This window comes from Aspergillus puulaauensis, chromosome 2, assembly GCF_016861865.1.
Source record: "Aspergillus puulaauensis MK2 DNA, chromosome 2, nearly complete sequence".
In the NCBI taxonomy this organism is placed as follows: Eukaryota; Fungi; Ascomycota; class Eurotiomycetes; order Eurotiales; family Aspergillaceae; genus Aspergillus; species Aspergillus puulaauensis.
This window is the reverse complement of record NC_054858.1, coordinates 827565-849132: the sequence shown is the minus strand read 5'-3', so window position 1 is coordinate 849132 and position 21568 is coordinate 827565. Positions and strand designations below refer to the sequence as shown.

General features: G+C 50.6%; 12 protein-coding genes across 12 annotated transcripts; 5 read left to right on the top strand and 7 right to left on the bottom strand.

Moving 5' to 3' along the window:
• Positions 1-454: 454 nt before the first annotated feature.
• Positions 455-1696, top strand: APUU_20362A (uncharacterized protein; the record flags this gene model as incomplete). Its single annotated transcript, XM_041698994.1, has 2 exons — positions 455-1292; positions 1341-1696. 2 exons carry the CDS (start codon positions 455-457, stop codon positions 1694-1696), a joined length of 1194 nt encoding a protein of 397 aa, XP_041552124.1.
• Positions 1697-1781: 85 nt separating this feature from the next.
• On the bottom strand, positions 1782-2501 carry APUU_20361S (aspartate/glutamate racemase family protein; the record flags this gene model as incomplete). The annotated part of the gene is made up of 1 exon (XM_041698993.1): positions 1782-2501. The coding sequence occupies one exon, from the start codon at positions 2499-2501 to the stop codon at positions 1782-1784; it is 720 nt and encodes a 239-aa protein (XP_041552123.1).
• A 411-nt stretch (positions 2502-2912) lies between these two features.
• On the bottom strand, positions 2913-4289 carry APUU_20360S (VOC family protein; the record flags this gene model as incomplete). The annotated part of the gene is made up of 1 exon (XM_041698992.1): positions 2913-4289. The coding sequence occupies one exon, from the start codon at positions 4287-4289 to the stop codon at positions 2913-2915; it is 1377 nt and encodes a 458-aa protein (XP_041552122.1).
• A 448-nt stretch (positions 4290-4737) lies between these two features.
• APUU_20359A (uncharacterized protein) lies at positions 4738-6891 on the top strand (the record flags this gene model as incomplete). The annotated part of the gene is made up of 3 exons (XM_041698991.1): positions 4738-6218; positions 6275-6699; positions 6758-6891. The coding sequence occupies 3 exons, from the start codon at positions 4738-4740 to the stop codon at positions 6889-6891; spliced, it is 2040 nt and encodes a 679-aa protein (XP_041552121.1).
• A 543-nt stretch (positions 6892-7434) lies between these two features.
• Positions 7435-8449, bottom strand: APUU_20358S (N-acyl homoserine lactonase family protein; the record flags this gene model as incomplete). The annotated part of the gene is made up of 3 exons (XM_041698990.1): positions 7435-8043; positions 8122-8269; positions 8322-8449. 3 exons carry the CDS (start codon positions 8447-8449, stop codon positions 7435-7437), a joined length of 885 nt encoding a protein of 294 aa, XP_041552120.1.
• A 659-nt stretch (positions 8450-9108) lies between these two features.
• Positions 9109-10944, bottom strand: APUU_20357S (aldehyde dehydrogenase family protein; the record flags this gene model as incomplete). Its single annotated transcript, XM_041698989.1, has 8 exons — positions 9109-9124; positions 9171-9211; positions 9263-9328; positions 9378-9888; positions 9934-10079; positions 10134-10371; positions 10427-10508; positions 10566-10944. The coding sequence occupies 8 exons, from the start codon at positions 10942-10944 to the stop codon at positions 9109-9111; spliced, it is 1479 nt and encodes a 492-aa protein (XP_041552119.1).
• A 346-nt stretch (positions 10945-11290) lies between these two features.
• On the top strand, positions 11291-12774 carry APUU_20356A (SDR family oxidoreductase; the record flags this gene model as incomplete). The annotated part of the gene is made up of 4 exons (XM_041698988.1): positions 11291-11604; positions 11659-11753; positions 11806-12394; positions 12444-12774. The coding sequence occupies 4 exons, from the start codon at positions 11291-11293 to the stop codon at positions 12772-12774; spliced, it is 1329 nt and encodes a 442-aa protein (XP_041552118.1).
• A 156-nt stretch (positions 12775-12930) lies between these two features.
• APUU_20355S (uncharacterized protein) lies at positions 12931-13480 on the bottom strand (the record flags this gene model as incomplete). The annotated part of the gene is made up of 2 exons (XM_041698987.1): positions 12931-13378; positions 13434-13480. 2 exons carry the CDS (start codon positions 13478-13480, stop codon positions 12931-12933), a joined length of 495 nt encoding a protein of 164 aa, XP_041552117.1.
• A 1390-nt stretch (positions 13481-14870) lies between these two features.
• APUU_20354A (uncharacterized protein) lies at positions 14871-15392 on the top strand (the record flags this gene model as incomplete). Its single annotated transcript, XM_041698986.1, has 1 exon — positions 14871-15392. One exon carries the CDS (start codon positions 14871-14873, stop codon positions 15390-15392), a length of 522 nt encoding a protein of 173 aa, XP_041552116.1.
• Positions 15393-16374: 982 nt separating this feature from the next.
• On the top strand, positions 16375-17510 carry APUU_20353A (uncharacterized protein; the record flags this gene model as incomplete). The annotated part of the gene is made up of 2 exons (XM_041698984.1): positions 16375-16413; positions 16464-17510. The coding sequence occupies 2 exons, from the start codon at positions 16375-16377 to the stop codon at positions 17508-17510; spliced, it is 1086 nt and encodes a 361-aa protein (XP_041552115.1).
• A 322-nt stretch (positions 17511-17832) lies between these two features.
• APUU_20352S (uncharacterized protein) lies at positions 17833-18323 on the bottom strand (the record flags this gene model as incomplete). Its single annotated transcript, XM_041698983.1, has 2 exons — positions 17833-18185; positions 18236-18323. The coding sequence occupies 2 exons, from the start codon at positions 18321-18323 to the stop codon at positions 17833-17835; spliced, it is 441 nt and encodes a 146-aa protein (XP_041552114.1).
• A 514-nt stretch (positions 18324-18837) lies between these two features.
• On the bottom strand, positions 18838-20932 carry APUU_20351S (flavin-containing monooxygenase; the record flags this gene model as incomplete). The annotated part of the gene is made up of 8 exons (XM_041698982.1): positions 18838-18971; positions 19016-19182; positions 19235-19810; positions 19863-20126; positions 20186-20254; positions 20309-20558; positions 20609-20622; positions 20682-20932. The coding sequence occupies 8 exons, from the start codon at positions 20930-20932 to the stop codon at positions 18838-18840; spliced, it is 1725 nt and encodes a 574-aa protein (XP_041552113.1).
• Positions 20933-21568: the final 636 nt, after the last annotated feature.

The window sequence follows — 21568 nt, the reverse complement described above, 5'->3', positions numbered from 1 at the left end:
TAACTGTAACTCTCTAGGTATGTCAGAAATCTTATCATAGAGATACTGTATAAAGTAATTTATAGGCTAGTTTTATAGAACTATAATATACTATAACTATAGGAAGATATTAGAGGCTAATGTATCCTATTAAACAGAAAATGAGATAATATAGATAATTCATAACTTACTCGAAGCTATAGCCAAGTCATGTTATATCCTGAGCCTATTTCCTAAATCTAGGCAATGCACAGGGAAAAGAGCCACGTACTGGATGCAAGCGCTGTCAATGCAGAAGCCAATCATGGCCTGCCACACATACACTGTAAAAAGCAAAACAAAAGGATAGATGCGCACTAGTGATAAAGTACTGAGATCAGTTGAATTCTGGTTATTCGCAGTTCCAGCTTCCATTTCACTTCCTACCCTTCTCGAGCAAGACAGCGCTTCTGTTGTCGACCGATTGGGCTGCTTGATGATAATGGTCACTCCAACTCATATTGTCGATCCAGACGGCGAGGTGATCATAATGTTACGCAATTCAAATTCTCCTTTGGCAGAGCCGGAAGAAGACATGCTTGGTAATGAATTCTCTCATACCGATGATATCCAGATTCCCGCCGAAGAGCCTGCCCCTGAAGAGCCTGCCCCTGAAGAGCCTGCCCCTGAAGAGCCTGCCCCTGAAGAGCCTGCCCCTGAAGAGCCTGCCCCTGAAGAGCCTGCCCCTGAAGAGCCTGCCCTTGAAGAACCTGCCCCTGAAGAGCCTGTCCCTGGGGAGCCTGTTCCTGAAGGACCTGCCGAAGCACAAACTGAAGAGCGAACCGAAATCGACCTCGAGGAAGAGTGCTGTTTCCGCATCCAAGTCTCTGCAAAACATCTAATACTTGCTTCCTCTGTCTTCAAGAAAATACTCACTGGTGGTTGGAAGGAAAGTATTACTTTCTTGAAAGAACGCTCAGTTGAGATTACCGCGGAGGGCTGGGATATCGAAACTTTGTTGATCCTTCTTCGTGCTATCCACGGTCAACAATACCATATACCCCGGAAGCTGACCCTTGAGATGCTCGCCAAGATCGCGGTGCTCGTCGATTACTATGATTGTAAGGAGAGCGTGCATATTTGGGCGACTATATGGATCGAGGCTCTGGAGGAAAATATTCCGAGGACATATTGTAGGGATCTCTTTCTGTGGTTATGGGTTTCCTGGGCTTTCCAGCTTCCGGCCCAGTTCAAAGAGTCAACATCAACTGCTTTGTCGTTGAGCAACGGTTGGATTAACAGCCTCGGACTACCAATTCCTGCTAAAATCATAGGTAAGGGTAGACGATAAGTAAACTGATCGGTCTCTGACTGCATTACAGAAGCAATGAACAAACAGCGACAGGAGAATATCGACAGCGTAATCAGACTACTTTACGATACCCGCGACCAACTCCTACATGGAGCTCGAGGATGTGGCTTTGAGTGCGGCTCGATCATGTACGGGGCTCTCACGAAGCAAATGCTTTCAGTTGGACTGATTTCGCCGAGACCTGCAGCGCCATTCCCTGGTTGGAGCTACGAAATTCTCGTGCAGCAGGTACTGTCATTCAGGGTGCCACGATGGTATGGCGCCTATCGTTCTAGCGAGCACAATTGTCCTGACACGTCATTTGCAACCTTATTTCGGATCTTGAATGATACCATTCGAGGTCTCGACCTGCATGATCTTCATTGATGAACAGAGGTTGTCTTCCAGTTGCTGCGTGCTGTCAAGGCTCTATTCCAAACCTAATACCGAACACAGCTTCAATTTCATACGATCATTCTGGTATAACTGTATCACCGTCCAGTGCAACCTCAACCGCCGCTTCAGCGTGGACTATACTGGTATCAATAACAGGCACAGCACTATCCTCCTGGCCCACCAACATCCCAAACTCCGTACACCCTAGGATAACAGCCTGCGCACCATGCTGAACCAAATGCGCAATAGCAGCTCTTAACCTAGCCCGTGTTTCGGGAAGAAAGACATTCTTCGCAAGCTCCTGATAAAGCGCATTGTGGACATTCATCTCATGCTCCCCTTCCGCAACCAATACCTTAAGCCCGTATTTCTCCTCCAGCCTTCCTACAAAGTAAGACCCAGTCATGGTATACCGACTCCCCAACAATCCAACCGTGGTAACGCCCCTAGCAACGACGCGCTGCGCCGCCGCATCAACAATATGAAGCATAGGCAACTGCGCATGCCGGGTGATATATGCATCCGCCGTATGTTCAGTATTGTACGCTAAGAGAAGGAAGTCCGCACCGGCCCGTTTAAGCTTTGCTGCCTCGATCGTGAGTAGACGGCCGACTTCGTCCCAGTCCCCTTGTGTCTGGGCGCGTTCGATAAGGGCGAAGTCTGTCTGCGTGAGGATGAGATTTGGCGTGTGCAGGCCGTTGGTCTTTGTTCGTGTCTTGAAGTATTCGTTTATGGTTTTGTAGTAGACTAGGGTGCTGGGCCAGGCGATTCCGCCGATTATGCCGATTGTTTTCATTGCTGCCTGTGGGAAGGCCTTGGGTGGATGATTGAGAGTTCTGGTGGAGTATCAACGTATGGCAAGCTGGACTGGGTAGAGTTGTTTCGGAATGGGGTGGGCATTAGTATGTATTAAAATAGAAAGATAACTTTTTAAATGGACTTATTGGCCTTGGTGACAGTGTAGAAGAGTTTCCCGTGGGCCACTGGCATGTCCGAGCTGCATTTCCGAGAAGCCCTAAAAGAACCGACGGAGCAGTTTCGCATGTCCGCACATCCGACGGGCCAACAGCAGCACATGAATAGGTGTCTGTATATATGGCTGATTAATGTGGTGTCCCGAATCTGCTCTCGGATCAATACTGCTAATTATAGTTCCTTTGCAACTGTTTAGGATTTGATGGAAGTCTAAATACATAGATAGATGTTGCTAATTTGTGCATTTCAGAATCTCCCAACACTCATCTATACTTTGCTTCTGGATGGCTCCATAAACTTCAAACTCGCTCTGCACAGTGCAGCCTAAAGCTTGCTCAAAAGCCGTGCGATCCGAATTGGCAGCTTTACTGGTTGCACACATCGAGCCGAGATTCGAGCAAAAGATCCCAGCAGCACTAATAGGGAGGAAGTCCTCATATGTGATCGGCTCGACCTGTATTGTGCCTGCATCGATCAAGGCCTCTAGGTTTCTATTGTTACTGTTTGCTGGTGGTGTCTGCACATGGTAGCGGAAGTAAGCCAGTTCCTCCCGACGGAGCGTGTCCAAGTCGTCTGGAAATCCCTTGAATATTTCACGGAGAATGTCATCGCTTGACCTGGGATCTGGCCCCGTCTGGCGTTGAAGATCATTGCTGCTGCGATGAAAACGTCCCATTAATTCATCATACAGCCGCCGGCCCTTCGGCGTCAGGGCCATTCCTCGCTGCTCGATTTCACCAAACCGCGCCTTATGCTTCCCATCAGCCTGATGCGTGCCATCGGAAAACGTAATCCGCTCTTCAAGCGCCAGGAAGCTTGTCTGTCGGAGGAGTATTGGCCATTTCATTACCGGCGGTCCCTCAATGCGATCTTTTGCATTAAGCCCCCGTTTTTGCATTTCAATCTGTGCAGCTTCAATGTCCACCACGCGCGGCGTAAGATGGTTTATATGTGGACCGCGAAAGCAGACGACGTCTGCGACGAGAGGATGCGCCGCTTGTAGGGCTTGATATGTGTCCTTGTCGACTGTGGTGGACTTGTGCCAGCGGAATGTCTCCAGGGCTTCTTGCAGTAGCTCTTCGGCCTTTTCCCTGGGATACGACCCCTTTGATTCCAGTTCCTCCAGTAATTCTAAACATCGAGGCGTGAAAATCTGCCGCTGGTCTAGGATCTCTTTGGCTCTGGCGCGTAGCCCGCCCTTCTCACTGACCATGTCCAACCGCAGTAACGAAGTAAATACTCGAAATGGGTTCTTGGAGAGACTTGCGTGTGAAATCGGCCGGAACGATGTCGCGTGTACGGGTAGGCCGGCGACAGTTAGATCGTAATAGCCTACCGGATACATTCCCATAATGGCAAACAGGCGGCGCATCGTAGCTAGTTCCTCGGGCTTGCCTAGTCGGATTGCGCCGTGGCGTTCAACCTCTATGCGAGGCTGCCTCTGCAAGGGGGCGCTGCTGGTGACGCCGTTTGCACAGGGATTGCGGTTGTTGATGTCGGAGACGAGCTCAAGGAGGGTTCCGTACTGGGGGACCTCACGGCGATACATTTCTGATAGAGCGGAGGCGAACATTGCCCTTGTTTCGTCTTTGGAAATGGTGGGTGCCATGGTGAAGAGTGCAATCAAGGCAGAGAAGGACGGTAGAAGATCTAAGTGGATGAGAACTGAATTGCAAGCAGACTGTCACTGAGAGAGTTATTTAAGTCTCCAACTAGACGCCATGACCCCGACGGATATGGGTCGGAGACGATTGTATAAAAATACGGACATTTCAACCTCCGAGATCCGCTGTTGATAAGCAGTTCCGAGGGTTGTCATAAGTATTATTTACGTCAGTTGAGGCAGTCCCAAGTTTTATCATTGATACCAGAGAAGTATGGTGTAAATACTGTAGTACTGCAGTACTACAGTACGTAGTGTACATACAATACAGTGCTCTATCCCGATTGGGAAGGAGGAGGCGCTGACTCAGCCCCTCTCGGACTCTCAAAGTGCCGAACTGCATTTCTCGGACATCCAACTCCATCTCCCCAAGCAGGACGAAAAGAGATGCACGATGGTTGACATCACGTCCAGAGTCAGCCCTCGGCTGTCACGGACCCCTGAATCCGCAGCTTCCTGTCGCACCTGCAGAAATTGTCGCCGCCGCAAGGTCAAATGCAATGGACAGCAGCCGAAATGCGGGACATGCCAGTCGAGGGGCATCGATTGTGTTTATCCACGGGATGCACGGAGAACCGTTGTTCGTGCCAAACAGGCAGACGTGAGATCCTTGCAGAGTAAGATTGAGTCGTTGCAGGGGCGGCTGGAAGCGCTTACCCAGTCACCTTCCGTGGGCGAGAGTCAGGCACCGTTATTACCTTCAAGGACGGTACCAGTAACACCGTCGCCGTCTGAAATCCGGGGAAGAAATATCGACAAGGCCCACTCCCCCGAACCAGGCCTCGGAGATGATGGTCCCCAGGTGTATGGCGCGACGAGTCTGCTTCACGACCAGTCTTCAGACACCCCTCTGGCAAATCAGAAAATCGGAGACGTGGAGACTGGACTTCTGTCGGACGAGACGATCAAAGATAAGCTGATTTCAAACGCAGCTATACGCCGGCAGGAAGAGCTATCCCTGTCGTCCACACCGAGCATTGCAGCAAATATAGACTTCGATGGCGTCCCTATGGATTTGGCAATGCATCTCCTTGACCTGCATTGGAACCGCCAGCATCTATCGTATCTGCTCACATACCGACCGGCCATTATGGACAGTCTGATACGAAATGGCCCCTATGTCAATAAACTGCTCCTAAATGCCATATTCCTGCAAAGTAGCATGTATAGCGACCGAGTATCACCTTTCTTTGGCCATCAACAATCGAACGCCAAAGGGCTGATCTTCTACGACCGCTTCAAGGCCTTGTTGCCGAATTACATTGACAAGCCTACCATTGCAACCGTGGTGGCTTTGCTGACTGCGGCAGCATGTCTGATTCCGTATGGCTACCAAAGCGCCGGATGGGCACTGTCTGGTATAGGGTACCAGATGGTAATTGACCTTGGGTGCCACCTGGACAGTCCTGCCTCCTCAAAGGCAAACTCGATCGAGCAAGAGATGAAGAAAAGAGTTTATTGGGCTGCATTCGTTGGTGATAAACTACAGTCTCTGTTTCTTGGTCGTCCTATCGCGATGCACGCCACAACAGGGAATGTAACACAGGTCTATCTCGACACCTTTGAGGAAATGGAAGAGTGGACGCCATACATTGACCCTGTCGCTTACGTTGATACTCGAATTCCGGTGTATCGTGGTCGACCATCTCGTGCCATCAGCACATTCCAAGCCTTTGTTCAACTCTGTGAAATCGCAGGCCATATCATAGAGTCTTTCTATTCAGTCAGCAGTCGAGCAAAGTCTGAGTCCACACTCCTGCAAATCAAACATGATGTTACAATGCAGCTGACTATCTGGTGGGAGAAACTTCCCTCCTGGCTGCGATTCGATCCCGGTGTCGACAGCACACCTCCGCCGCACCAGATCACCCCACAGTAAGCAGCCCTCTTTTTCGATCACTCACCTGCAGCTAACCGTTTGTCTATTGTAGCGCCCTCTATTGGACCCTGGTGATTCTCACCGAGCAGGCATTTCTCAGTCGTGGCTGCTTTGACTTCATTCTAAGTCCAGACTCTGCAGAAGTCTCTCGACAGCGATGCATCCAGGCAGCGCTCAGTATTTGGAAACTAGTCGAGGCATACAAACAGGCATTCACTCTCAGGCGGGCTCAATACGGCATATCGTACGCCACATACTGCGCGGTCCAGGTTATGCTTCAACATACCCATCATGACAATCACGAGTATGTTGGGTGCATTCGATTCTTCTGGTCTGCACTCTGGGAGTATCAGAGAGGGTGCTGCTATGGATTAACGCGGCCGCTGAAGCTATTGAGGTCCCTGATGCGACGTCTTGAAAGCGTGCCAGATTATGTTGAAGCAGACGGCCCGGTTGGTAACTGGCCTGCGCCAGCCGGTAAATATCTTTCCATTCTCTTAGAAAGTGATATTTCCCGTGGTAACAAGCCGTATAGAAGCTGGACAGCCACCCCTGAATCCTGAAGTCAACCTGGGGTTCGAATTGGAGCCCTGGGATGTTTCTTTGTTAAGCGGTATCCCCGACGAATTGTTGGTTGACGACACGATATTTGGAATATTTGGTGGATAGACTGGTCATATAAAAGCACCTTGAAAGCCTTTCAGCTGTGGCTTTTAAGAAGTGCAGAGCCCACTATAAAAGTCTTTTCAGGGCAGTCCCTACTATCGCGCTCATTAAGTCCAACACTGATAGCGCCACACCTAATGTCGAACACTGATGGTTCCCAGCGGAGGCTGGTTATCAGTCCAACATTTTGAATAATACGGAGATCATACTTCGTGTAAGTTTGGAAACTTGCGCTCACCTATTCTGGCAGTGCCTATGCCAGGCACTTGATGTCTGGGCTCGAGGACCAGTAACTTATCCAGCCCGCTTGCCAAAGAACAATCTACCGGGATGCAAGATAGGGATACCGCGGGTATGCTGGCTCAATTTAAGAATTCCGTACCTGAGTTGGAACGGCAATAGGACTGGGGGTCCACTGGACGGGAGAGGGCTTACATAGGCAGAAAGAACCGAGATATACCACTACGACGGAGGGAAATGAACTTATCACGGGACCAAGGTTACAAGAGATTATCATTGAGATAGAAGACAACGGCATAGTTGTTATTACTGATAGAACGGCTTCTCACTCATCAGCGCCGCCGCCACATCCATATCATGCCCAAACACCAGCCTCGCATTGAACATTCTCACCAACCTCCTCGCCAACTGCAAACTTCTATACCACGCCGTATGATCTCTCGCCAATCCCCCATGCGGATGCCCCTCCTCATAGTTCTCCTTGACATGGAACTGATCCGTCGTCCACAGAAACACCCCATCGCGCGCCAGGTTCACCTGCATCATACACAAGCCCGGTGTATGCCCGGGCGAATGATGCAGCGTAATCCCCTGAAACAGTTCAAGCGTCGAATCCGTAAACGTATTCCAGTTGAGTTCTTCAAGCAGCATATAGTGTCCCAAGTACACGCCGAGATCGGCACCCGTGGCCACGGCCCAACAGGCGTGCTTGAATTCTTCTTCGTGCACGTAGATGGGCACGTCGGTGTGTAAGAAGTGCTCAAGACCACCGGCGTGGTCCAGATGCAGATGCCCCAGGATCACGGCTTTGACGTCTTTGATGTCGTGGCCGGTGGATTTTATTGCGGCGGGGAGTTTGTTGTTCTCGGTGTATTTGACTCGGGGGAAGACGTCTGTTAGGGGGGCGCCCCATTTCTATTTTTTATGTACATGGCATCAATCATGGCTTCTCTATTATAGAGACTAGGAGACGGAGTGGTAGGTAGGGCTTACCACATCCAAATCCTCGGCACACCCAGTCTCAAACAAGATCAACCCTACGCCGGGGTAGTCAATCAGCGCGGAGAGGAGGACCAGGTCGCGCCGTTTATTCTCGGGGTTGAGATTGCTTAGGGAGCTGGTGTTTCTTCCTCGCAGGATCCTGTGTCGTATTAATTCTTGCGTCAGTTTAATATGCCAGGGAATGGACAAACCAAGATTCATCGGCTTGGAGGGTTCCCAGGTCCAATATGTGCATTTTTGTCCCGGGGGGACACTTGAATGCTGGAACTCCAGCTCCTACAAGAAGCCCAGTTGGGTCGTTTTGGCCGGATACATCCATTTCTAGTGGTCCAGACGTAGGGGTGGTCAGGTTAGATGGGCTGGCGACGGAGATCTATCCTCGGTCAAGGGTATACATAGCTTTTATCAAGTAGGATCTACAATCGCCGTCTAGAACGACCAGTCCGGTTATTATGATTCTGAAGCGGGGGATCCATCTTCTCCTCTCTGCATCCCAGGGGTCCGTGCTCCAGTGACGCCAGTCTGCATCCCAACCTGCATCGTCCTGCGGGGTGAATGCCCGATATATGCACGAACCGAGTAATGCGGCCGTAATGGGCAAGTTGGCCGCGCGTATGAAATGAGGGGAAGAAAGTGGCCTGTTTATCCGTATGGAGTGCTGTTCATATAGCCGGAGTCGTGCGAAGACGATACAATGGATCCATTGATATTCAAAGGGCCGTTTGATGTTGCGATCTGCGGGGTGTATATCCCCTATTTATCTTATCTGATCTTCATTGTTACTTGACTAAACCTTCGTCTATGGTCCACGGGTATCGACAGACACTATCTTACGTATGAATTGGATCTGAAACAGGCCAAGGAGGGCTACGAGCCATTTGAATATGATAGAAAAGAAAAACGGTATACTTCGTATATCGTAAATGCCGTTTAGCTACCAGATCGTTTATTTTGCGAGCGTTCCCGTGGTTATATCATTTACTCGGAGTTCATGCTGTAGGGGCGTTAGAGAGGTTCAGCATCAATTAATATCAACTTACTTAATGAGAACAGTCTTGGGCTCAGTAAATCCACGGAGAGCCTAAATAGTGTCAGTTTGAAGTTATCATCAGGGTTCAGCGAGACAGCATACATATTCTCCAAATTCCCTACCAATGCCGGATGATTTCTTGCCTCCAAAGGGGACCTGGACGTTCATCTAGAAAACGTAAGTATTGAAAGTATATAAGTGTTGAGTGATCACTCACATAGCTGATGCAATTAACACCCACGACGCCCGATTCCAGCTTGCCTGATACTCTCATTGCACGGTTGATATTCCGCGTAAAGACCCCAGACATCAAACCAAACTCCGTATCATTAGCAAGACTCAAAACCTCATCCTCGGTATCAAAGGTCTTGATAATGGAAACCGGACCGAAGATCTCATTCTTGTAAATCTGCGCATCCTTCTTGGGATTCAGAAAGACTGTCGGTTCGATAAAGTACCCCTGCTCCGTATGCCGCACACCACCAACCACCAGCTCCGCCTCATTCTTACCTCTCTCGATCATCTGCGTGACCCTTTCGAATGCAGCCTTGTTGACCAGGGGTCCCATGGTAGTCGCCATATCCAGGGGGTCACCGAGTCTCTCTACTGCAGCTTTCATGCGGGCTTTGTATTCCTCTATGAATCTGTCTGCAATGGATCGCTGAACGTACACTCGCGAGGCAGCAACGCAAACTTGGCCTGAGCGTGCGAGGATCGCATTTACCGTCCTATTCTATTAATATCCAGATGCACCTAGGACGGAGGAGACATACCAGGTAAGTGCATTCTCCAGATTTGCATCCTCGAACACCACAGCAGGGCTTTTACCCCCTAGTTCCAGCGTAACACGCTTTAGATTGCTCTGGGCGGCGGCGACTTGGATCTTTTTCCCTGTCGCAACACTTCCCGTGAAGCTGATCTATAGCAGGAGTCAGCTTGTTCTCTCCTTACAAGAAGATGAAATGAGCCCTACCTTCCTTATCCTCATATGACTAGCAAGCAGCGCCCCCGTATCACCAGCACCAGTGAGGACCTGAAACACGCCCTTTGGAAAGCCGGCCGCTTCGAATAGTGGCGCGATTGCCAGCGACCCGAGAGGACTGTGCTCGGATGGTTTCAGGATCATGACGTTCCCTGTTGCGAGGCAGGGCGCGGCTTTCATGATTAAGGTCGCGACGGGCGCGTTAAATGGGTTTATGCCTGCGCATACTCTTTTCTGGGTTAGCCAGGGAGGGTCTGAATATGGTATTGTATTGTATGACATACCCAAGCGGTTCGTGGCGCACAAGCTTCACGAACCCGTCATCAGCAGGGAAGTAGTCTCCGCGTAATTTATCAGTCCAGCCGGCTGCACTTGTTAGACGTATCTTACTAGATCAGGACCTAGGGAGGGATGGCAAAATACCATAATAATTTAACTGCCCCATAATATACCCCTTCTCCCTCGATGGAATAATCGACACAGGATTCCCTGTGCTCAGGGCATCGAGTGTCAAGATCTCAACCAGCCGGTCATTCTCGTCAAGCAGCTCTGCCAGTTTCCGCAGACATGCTGAGCGCTGTGCACCGCTGAAGTCGCTCCAGGGGCCGTTGAATGCCTCTTCTGCTGCGGCGACGGCGGCGTCGACGTCTTCGGGGCCGGCGATGGGGATCTGGTCTGAGACGATCGAGGCGTTGGATGGGTTGTACAGGGTGTATGTTTTGTTTGATTTGGGTGGGACGTATGAGCCGTTTATGTACAGCTTTGTGAGATCTTTTGCGCTGGGGATGGGCAGGTCTGACATTGTTCTGGCTGATTTGGATACAAGGCGGAGTGAGGTCAGATGGAGGAGAGGGGCAGTTGTGCAGTACTCCGGCGCTCGGATATGTAAAAGTCCTGACCAGCTGCTTTGATCGATTTCCAAGTTTTAAATGCATGATGGATTCCAGCAGCACAAATCGGAAACCTGAAGGCGACGCGCGTGCAGGGATCTGGGGAGGGGGTGGCTGCACAGATGCGGGGAGAGGTAGGGTTGTCAACGGCATACCCGCGGCCTATACAGCGTAGATAAGAACAGATGGTGGTGTTTCCAGTCCTTCTGTGACCACCTTGCAGCTCTAACCGTCCTCCTCGTTACAGCCTACTTAAACATGGCCACCACGCAAGTCGTCAAGTCTGACGGCCCGTTTCAGGGTCTCCCTACCTATCCTGATACTGAAGGGCTCTCGAACTTGACTGCCATAATCACCGGTGCAAATGGCATGTCTGGATACCATATGGTGCGTGTTCTAGCAGCTGCACCAGAGCGCTGGAGCAAGATATACTGTCTATCTCGTCGACCTCCTCCGAGCAATTTCTTTGCGGACCTGGGCGAGGGCGCGCAGCGAGTCACGCATATTCCGGTGGACTTTCTCGCTGACAGCGCGGAGATTGCGGACAAACTAAAGAGTGTTATTGAGAAGGTGTATGTACCACCCAATCGTGAACCTTGATCTGCTTGTAACGGGTGTTTTAACAGAGACTATGTCTGTTTCTTCTCGTACATGCAGCCGCCCCAAGAAGGGAACATCCTAGGGATGTGGTCAGACGCAGCAGAACTAGCCAGGGTAAACGGTAGACATCCATCCACCCCTTTAACGTGAATATAACACTGATACCTATATAGGAACCCTACTAAAAAACTTCATCGCCGGCCTCCAACAATCCGGCCTGCAACCAAAACGCTTCCTCCTCCAAACCGGCGCAAAGCACTACGGCTTCCACATCGGCCCAGCAACGAATCCCTCGTTCGAATCCGATCCCCGAATCGATCTAGAAGCGAACTTCTACTACCCGCAGGAAGACGCCCTTTTCGAGTACTGCAATGCCACCGGTGTCACCTGGAACGTTGTACGTCCATCTTACATCATCGGCGCAGTGCGCGATAGTGCACTCAACCACATGGTCGGACTGTCAATCTACGCATCTGTCCAGGCACACTTGAAGGAGCCTCTTGCGTTTCCTGGTGACTATGCGGCGTGGGACCGCGAGTTCTGCCAGAGTACTGCGCTGCTGAATGGGTATTTCGAGGAATGGGCGCTTTTGACTGACGCAGCTGCGAATGAGGCGTTTAATATTCAGGATGGTCTGCCCTTTACCTGGGGTCGGTTCTGGACGTACCTCGCAGAGTGGTATGGGACGACATGGACGCCCCCGGAGACGGACGAGGCGAAGTATAGGGTTAGCACTTCGAGATATGTGGAGACGCCGAGGGGGTAAGATATCCTTAATACATATGGACACCCGCTGATGTATTGCTTGTAGATATGGCACCGTTGGAACTACTCGCTCAACATTCAGTCTCCAGGAATGGTCTGAACGCCGCGAAGTCCAAGATGCATGGAAGGAACTCGCCGCGAAGCACGGGCTGAGTCTGGACCCATTCACGCCGAAGAACAGGGCACAGATCTTTGGAATGACGGATTCGGCGGTTATTGGTGGCTGGGCGCTTTCGCTGAGTATGCGCAAGGCCCGCAGGCTGGGGTTCTTGGGGACTGCGGACTCGTATGAGAGTGCGTTTAATACGATGAGGGATCTGGCGCGGTTGAAGGTTGTTGTTCCACTTGTTAAGGAGGAGTTTGCTGGAGATTACTAGGGGACTTTAATGTATTATTTTGTTAGTTGGTGTATTTTAGTAGTTGTTCATATCGGACTAATTGGTCTACAATTGAACATGTACTCTTTTGGACTCGCTTACAGCTATACATAAGGCTAGATGAACACTAGAATATATTATAATAACTTCAAGGCATTAAACCGCAGTCTCCGCAGCCTTCGCCAATGCCTGCAGCATATCCACATCCATCATATACATATCCTCCCCATCATCCGCCAAAAACGCCGACGGCCCTCGGCTGACCATCAGCAGCTCAGTCTCACAGTGAAACGGCAGCGGGTCATGGACAGCACCTTTGCTCTCGGACACATAGTCGCCGGCCACAAACGCTCCCGCCTGCGGATGCGCGCCGCTGCCCTTCAGGACGTAGATCTCGGCGCTCTCAACGTGGCGGTGGCGCGGGAGCATACCCCCCGGTTCGGCGCGGACCATGATCGTGTACTCGCCTGTCTCGGGGACTAGCTTTATGACTTTAATCCAGATGCTGGGGACGAGGGGGAGCCATTTCAGGTCCGCGACGTGGACGGTGTGGCCGGCATCCTCCTGGGAGTGCATTGTCTTGGGGTAGAGGGCCTGGTTTACGCTTTGTGGTTAGTCCGGGCTGCGTGTTTATAGAGGCTGGGTGTGTGCCAACTTACTTGGAGAGAACTGAAAGAGCGTATGATGAAGACGAGCTGCTGCACATGTTTTGGATATTTATTGTCGGGGTTCCGCGGGGCACCCGGAAGTCCGGTCCAATTGGGTAATTCGGTTCCGAGAAGGCTCAAGATCGATTATAAGCTACTACGATAATATTAGGTAGCCTTGCTCCCTGATACTAACGTTTCCCTCTATCAAAGCCCAGCTTTGGTCTCCCTCTGAGCTGCCCATGTGGCTGCACGAGCTGTACGCAAGATTGTGGTTGAAATCGGGTGTACAATACGTGCTCAGGCAATGAGAATAAGAAAAAGGCAAAGTGATAGACCCGAGTCAGCGTGGGCTTCAGTCAGAGTTTTTCAATTCTATTATACCCTGGTAATCCCCAATCACAGGTCCTTCCTCAGTTACCGGTCAGTTGGGCAAGTACTTGAACCCCCAGAAGCAATTTGTATCACCATGCCACTCTTTCCGCCCCTATAGACACCACCACCAAAGAAAGCAGGCAGAGATATTCCTCTACATCCGACACTATAAAAGTAAAAACAAAGTTTGGTCAAGAAACAGTGGACAGTCAGTTGGCAAGCAAGGTCATTGGTTTCGCATCTCGGTTGCACAAACTCTGGCATAGGCACCTGCATATTTATTTCCTGAAGATCCATCTCGTATTCGCATAGCTCGGATAGACATCAGGGTCCATGATGGCGCAGTAATGAGAGTAAGACGTTAACTTATTTGAACCTTGTTCTATGTATAGCTAGGCAGCAATCTGGGACTCCGCTAGGATTAGGGCTCGTGGTCTGCAGCGCAACATCACAATTCACAACTTGCGACCATAGCCAAATTAATTAAAGCTCTAACATTCTACGTATATTTTGATCCGCAATCAGCCTCAGCGGTCAAGAACATTTCTTCAAGAATGAGGTCAGCCCAGACCCTGAATCGCAGCCCGACACAGCGCGCTCCAAACCACCCAGAACAGTTAGGCTGACGACCCGATCAATCAGAAAGGGTTCCTTAGCAGGGTTTCCAAGACCCCATAGACGAGATTGCAGCTGATGCTATTGGGTGAGAGCAAGATCAGCAGCTTGGCGTCGTCTGCTGGCAGCAGGGCTGAGGGCGGTGGCTGTGCGTAATCCCTCAAAATTACTGCTCTGGGCTGGGCGGCGCTGGGTTTGCCTATTTCTATACTCATGTACCGATGGGGTTCAGCTAAAGGATTGGGTCTGGGGCAGCTGGTGAGATTGAGCGTTGGCAGCGTCATTTTGGTGAGAGGGTGGATGTATATAAGGGAGGTTGATGCCGCTTCATCTGGGGTTTTTCATCAGCAAAACAATATTCATTCATCTTACTTCTGTATTACAAGTTGAATACTCAAACAATCTCCTCAATTTATTTACTTTATACTCTCCAAGTCTAAACAACCAACCACAAACAAAATGCGTCTCTCCTCAATATCCCTCGCCGTGATCATCGCTCCCCTCGCCATCGCAACCCCCAACCTCGCAGCAGAAAGCAACGATGCGATAGTCAAGCGCAGTCCAATGCCAATGAAGCCCCTGAGCTCATCGGCACATGTCCTCGCTCGCTCCCCCCAAGACAACAACGAAGTCTGCAGCAGCGACCAGAAGCGCTGCGGCGACGCCTGCGTGAACAAGGACTATACCTGCTGCCCTGACAATGTCTCCGGCGGATGCCCCAGCAATGAAGAGTGTCAAAGGGACAGTGGAAAATGGGGATGCTGCCCTGATGGTGACGACTGCAGCTGGGATGATGATGATGATGATGACGATGATAGCTTTGTGGACCGTGTCAAGGATGGCGTTAATGATGTTGGGGACAATATTAAGGATACATGGGATGATATCTGGGACGATGATGAGGATGCTGCTGGTATGTTGAAGCCTGGTGCTGGGATTGCTTTGATGGCGGCGATTGCTGCTGCGATTTTGCCGCTCTGAGCTTCATGATGTATAGGATGGGTGTCAGGAGTTATGACTGTACTGTTGGTTCGTTTGCTTATCTAGCCAGAGGTTCATAGATCACTTTAGTTAATGGGATTTTTACCAATATTTTCCAATGAGCTTACAGCCCTGGATCAAAAGCTTGGGACATATTTAGACGTGGCGCAATCCCCATATTGATTGGCGCCGACGACTCCGATGGGGGAGTGTGTGCTTATAATCCTCATCTCGTCGGTTTCATGGAGCAATTCATCGTCAAGAGACTGGGCAGCTGGTGTCCAAAAGAGAAGCCATTTGTCAGTTTATACAGTGTGGCGGCGCTCGTTGACTTACCGTTGTACCTCAAGAAGTCGATAGAGTGCTCAACTTCTAATTCTGCCATGAATTTCTGCGTGATTTAGCATTCGATTAGGAGGATGCACCAGTCTCAGGTGGCTGTCTTACAGACTTCCCTGTCTCCCTGCAAACGATACCGGATATCGATTCCTTCTGGCCGGACAGTCTGTCCGCAAGAGCAAGTAATGCGCGCTGCCGCTATTCAATATCGGTCTTGCCCCAAGTCCGAAACGCAGACCGCGCAAAATTAACAGCATCATTCAAGTCCTTTGGGGAAGCAATTGGACAAAGCCAGAGCAGTTGGTTGTTTCTGGGGTCTGTTCCGCGATGGGTCTGTTGGCTTGCTCGCAGCTCGCCATTGATGTTGTTCCAAAACTGGATTTGGGGGGCTTGGATATCCATTATAGACGTTAGAAAGTGTGTTCTATCGTTTAGCAGATTTCTGAACTTTATAAGCCCGTGCTCAGTAGTCTAGCTGTGGCAGTGTCGGAGAGCTCCCACCGCAGCGGAGTATCCCCCACCCATATCAGACCGGCAGATTTCGACATGCGAATGCCGAACCGGAATGGCGTTCATGTATAGATACTTTGCACTTCTGCAAGGCTTGAATCTAACTTCTCAGATGCTCCAAGGATACAGCATAATGGACCTACCATCCTTCCATCGAGCTGCTGTGCTCAAGGTCTGCTCACAAACCCTATATCGACATAACCAGCTAACAGTACGGTGTAGTCGCCAGGCCCCAACCCCCATTTTGACGTCGTCGACCTCCCAGTCCCACAGCCCGGCCCAACTGACGTCCTAGTAAAACTCTCCGTAACAGGGCTATGCGGCACCGACTTCGCGCTCTCCTCGGGCGCACTCGGCCAGACCCAGCCCATACTAGGGCACGAGGGAATCGGCCGCGTAGCGAAACTCGGCTCCGCAGTGGATGAATCCCAAGTCCGCATCGGGCAACGAGTTGGTGTCTCCTGGGTCCGCGACGTGTGTCGGCATTGCGCCTTTTGTCTACACGAGGGCGGGGACGGCGAGGCACATTGCGCCGCCCAGATCCATTCTGGGAGGAAGGTTGATGGGACCCTTGCTGGGTTTACGGTCGTGCCGTATGGTTATATCGTTAGGCTTCCTGAGGGGCCCGAAGATAGGGTTCTGGCGCCAGTTATGTGTGGGGGAGTGACGGCGTATAAAGCTTTGAAGCTTTCTGGTGCGGCGCCTGGAAGCTGGGTTGTGCTGCTGGGGGCTGGGGGTGGTGTTGGGTCCTTGGGTGTCCAGTATGCTCGGGCAATGGGGTATAGGGTTATTGCTGTTGACGCGGGCAATCTGAAAGAAGAGGTTTGCTTGGAGCTCGGAGCGAGTGCGTACCTGGATATAGAGCAGAAAGGGCTGGATCTTTCTGGTACAGTGAAACGACTAACTGATGGCCACGGTGCAAGTGCTGGCATTGTCATTGCAGGGTCTGCTAGTGCGTACCAGGATGCATTCGACCTTGTAGCCCCGTTTGGGACGCTGGTCTGTGTTGGAATCACACCTCCGTCGGAGCCGATCCAGGTCCATCCGCTGACTCTGATCGATAATGGTGTCAGAGTGCTTGGGTCGATGACTGGCACGAGGCTGGATATAGTCGAGGCCGTGGAATTCGTGAGAAGGGGAGAGGTGGTCCCTGAGGCCCAAATGATACCTCTTGATAACATGGAAAATATAGGAGAGCTTCGTGCCTCAAGTAAGGCGAGTTATCCCGTCACCTCTCATTATTGCAACCTGATCTCACAATGCGCTTAGATGACTGGAAAGCTGGTAGTTGATGTCGCCTCAAGTCAGAGCCACCAAAGTTGAAACATTTGGTGTTCAAACAGGTGTTCAGAGCCTGATCACGTCGGCCAAAGGTGTCAGTTGCAGGAGAATGAAATAGAATATTAGGCCACATTGGTGTATCCTAGAAATCCGGCTGTTCCTTTGCGAGACCAATAGTCGGAGAACCAGGGCTCAGCTAGAAGACTTGCAATTCAAATAGTTCCTTGTCACAAACCGATCTCCTGACAATGGAATAAGATGATACAATATGTTAATTGCAGACAATAACAGCACTAGATGACCCCCCTTGTCAATAAAGCCACAAGCCATCTTTTCCCAGCATCCCCTCTGCTTCAATCCTTTTCATGCACGCCTTGACCCTCTGCACGACATGTTCCGCATACCCCGGTCCCAGCGGGGGTTTAGGCACATCCATATCCATCTTCAACCAAGGAATAGAGCTGATCCCCTGGCATGCCTCACGCATCTTGTTCACATCCCAGTCGCTGTACAGAGCACCTGCAAACACAGCTACAGGTGGCTTTGAATAATCCCCGGTCCCGCGGTTGGGCTCTTCCTCGTCCAGGATAGGAGGACTGCGTCCTTGTAGCACGTGTGGGAGCTCAACGATGCCGGAGGAGGTGCTGGTGACATTATGGATAACTGTGGTGCTGTTAGCTTTGGGAGAGGGTATCTGGATATTCTTGACGTACTTTCGTACTCGGGTAGGTAGAGAGGTTTGACAGCGTCGAAGACTTGCGGGTTCGTGCTGCCGCACGCTATGACTGGCAAAGGCGACATTGTGTAATTGCGATGATATGGCCGGAGGGAAATAAGATAGACCATGGTGGATGTTGGGGATTATATTGCTTTCCTTGTATTTAGACTTTAACATCCATTGGATTCAGCCCCACTTCATTGTCCGCTTAGTGCACGAATGGATTTCCTAAACGGGCGAAAGCTGAAGCTTTTCAGCTGACCCCTCATTTAAAGCCCCTCCCTCAAAACCACACTGGCGATTTAATATCCTGACCGGTGCCACGAACTGGACTTTCAGATGAACGATTGGACCATCGGATGGGCAGACCCAGTCCTGGTTACGGATCCTATAGAGTAATGGCAATGTCTCCTATCTCATTACAGCGGTACAGATGCAATGTAGGGTTGATAGAATAATAAAAAGCGACTTGACTTTCAACATTTGTATAGATATGTACATAGCCTACTGCTATCACGGTTGACTTTGAGACACCGGCTAGCTTCGCTAACAGGATTACTTTACATATACCGTGCTATCTTCCACCACTCCACGAGATCAAGTCAAGTAATAAGCAAGATCACCACCCTCTGCTCTCTCAAACTCTAGCTCCCCATTACCCAGATACCTGAACGGATTGGACGTGTTGTACCGGATGTCGAAGTGTTCAGGGCGGATGGTTTTGATGTATTCTGTCTTGTTAGCATATATCTACACTGTTTATAGAGGATCCCACCTTTATAATGAAGCGCACTCCCTGGATACATTGCCGTCACGGTCTTGCTGTCCCCATTGCTCTTGTTATACCACGCCGTGCAGCCCTTGGACCACACGCAGCGCTTCAGATTCTCAACGGCGTACCGATTAAAATCGCGGACAATATCGTCTTTCACCACAATGGTCCTAGAACCATCATCAGCATCACATATAAATAAGACGGGGAAGGTGGACATACTTGATATCATCCACCGCAATCTTTTCGACCCAATCCAACATATAATCCCCCGACCAGCCTATCATGCCAGGCACAGACCCATGCCCAATCGGACAATTCGGGCCCGTAAATATAAAATAATTTGGGATCCCGGCCGCACACATCGAGAAATAAGCCTGGGGGATATCCTTCCACTCCTCGTCGAGTCTTCGCCCGTCCCGTCCGATCAGCTCCCAGGGCGGGATGAACGAGGTGTTGAATCCTGTTGCGCAGACGATCAGGTCGAATTCCTCTTCCTCCTCTTTTGCATCTGCTCCAGGTTCGGCTTCAGATTTAGAGTTGGATTTGGTGATAATCCCCCGCGATGTAACTCGTGTAATCGGATCAAAGCAGAAACTCGCGTTGGGCTCTTGCATGGCTTCCAGGTATCCGTCTCCAGGGCTGAGGCGGCGACAGCCAATCTCGTAGCCGGGGATGAGTTTGTCGATGAGATGCGGGTTTGCGGCGAGGCGGGTGCGCATGACGCCGTTAACAATGTCAAACAGGAATTTATTCTCGGGGGAGCCGGAGAGCATGAGCTGGTAGACGGTGTTGACACTGATGAAGAGTACTTAGCAGGAGGTCAAGTTAAATGTGTAGGTAGACCCACGAGCGCTCGATATATTTCCTGTACTCTAGGAATTCTGCGGGATTCTCGCGGTATAGCTTCTTCTCCTCTTTGGTATACTGGAAATTCGTTCCCATGTGGTCTTTTGTGATATTGCCAGCCAGGTTCGTGGACACCCATGTTGGATGCCGGACATAATTAACAAGCTTGCTGGCTTTTGGTTGCAGAGCTGGGATAACCTGGAGACCTGAGGAACCGTTTCCGATCACAGCAATTCTCTTGTCAGTCCAGTCATAGTCGGGGTCCCTGGTTAGGTCAATTAGCATGGTAGATAGGGGGATTGATAGAGGTAGAGAGCAATGCACCATTTCGCTGTGTGCAGTACCTTTCCTTGGAAGGTGTTGAGGCCTTTGATATCAGGGAAGCTCCAGTTACTGCGCACATTAATCTTATATCAGTAAAGCCAGAGGGGAGGGACAGGGGCGTACTTGAGAATACCACTTCCATCAAGAAGGACGTCCGCCTTATCCTCGAATACCTCATCTCCCCGCTGAACCTTCAAGTGCCATTTGCCTTGCTCTTCATTCCAGATTGAACTGATAATTTTTGTATTAAGTTGCACTTTCTCATCCAGTCCAAACTTCTTGGTTGTATCAATGATATACTGCTGGATCTCCGGTCCCTTAGCGTAGCACTGCGACCAGTCGGGGTTGGGATTGAAGTAGAAAATATAACTATCTGCCAGAATTAGAGTTGGTGTAATAACGAAGAGGAAGGAATTGACTAACGAATCGGGATATCACTATGATATGAATCTATTAGCACGGTCATGCTGTTATTTTCAACAGTAGGGAGACGCACCATCCGACACCCGGGTACACATTCTCATACCACGTCCCGCCAACTTCTGGATTCTTCTCGTAGATGGTAAAATCTATATAGTCGAGCGGACGCTCATGTTTAAGCTTGTACGCCATTGTCAGCCCAGAGAAGCCTGCACCGATACAGACCACGCGCAGCTTGCGGGGGGTAAAGGCAAACGCCGACGTGTCGATTGCCCAATCATCGTGGGTGGTGCCGTTCGCTGCTGGCATGCTGTCGCTTGAGACCATGATCTTTTGCTATTTTGAGGGCGTGAAGGAGGCAATTGCAATATTCAAGGGGACGAGGTTCATATAACTTGGAGGGTCGCAGTGACACGACCCCCCATCACCTCCCGAGACAGGAGAACCACCGAGAAACAACCCCTCACGATGGGATGATTTCGGGCACTGTCATTAACTGCTCCAGGCTAGAGTCTGGGGCTCTCACCCGCCCAGATCGCGAATCGGCTGCGTTAGAGCGTTACTAACTTGCTAGATCGTTGCTAGTGGGTGTTCGGCTCCATGACACACGGCCCGGCGGTTATCGCCCGCTGTCAGTGCTTAATCGTATGTTTTTCTGCTGTCATTTGTCGTTGCGACATAGCGAGAACCATAGCAGTCTCGGAGAAGTCAATTGAGTACCAGTATTCGTGCTCTGTTATTCCCACCTCCCAGTACCTACTGCCCGGATCGAGTTCTGTCTCTGCCGACGCATCAAGCTTCAGCCTCCAGGACCAGAGTGCGATGACAATTGCTGCAAGTGCCAGTACTAATGCACCTTTATTTGGCCCCCAACGTAAGCCAGTTTAGCCGGGCCGCCCGTATGCAGGTGGTGTTTCGGAGTTGGCGCTGCAGCATGGAATGTCTCTTGGGCCCTGGCAGATT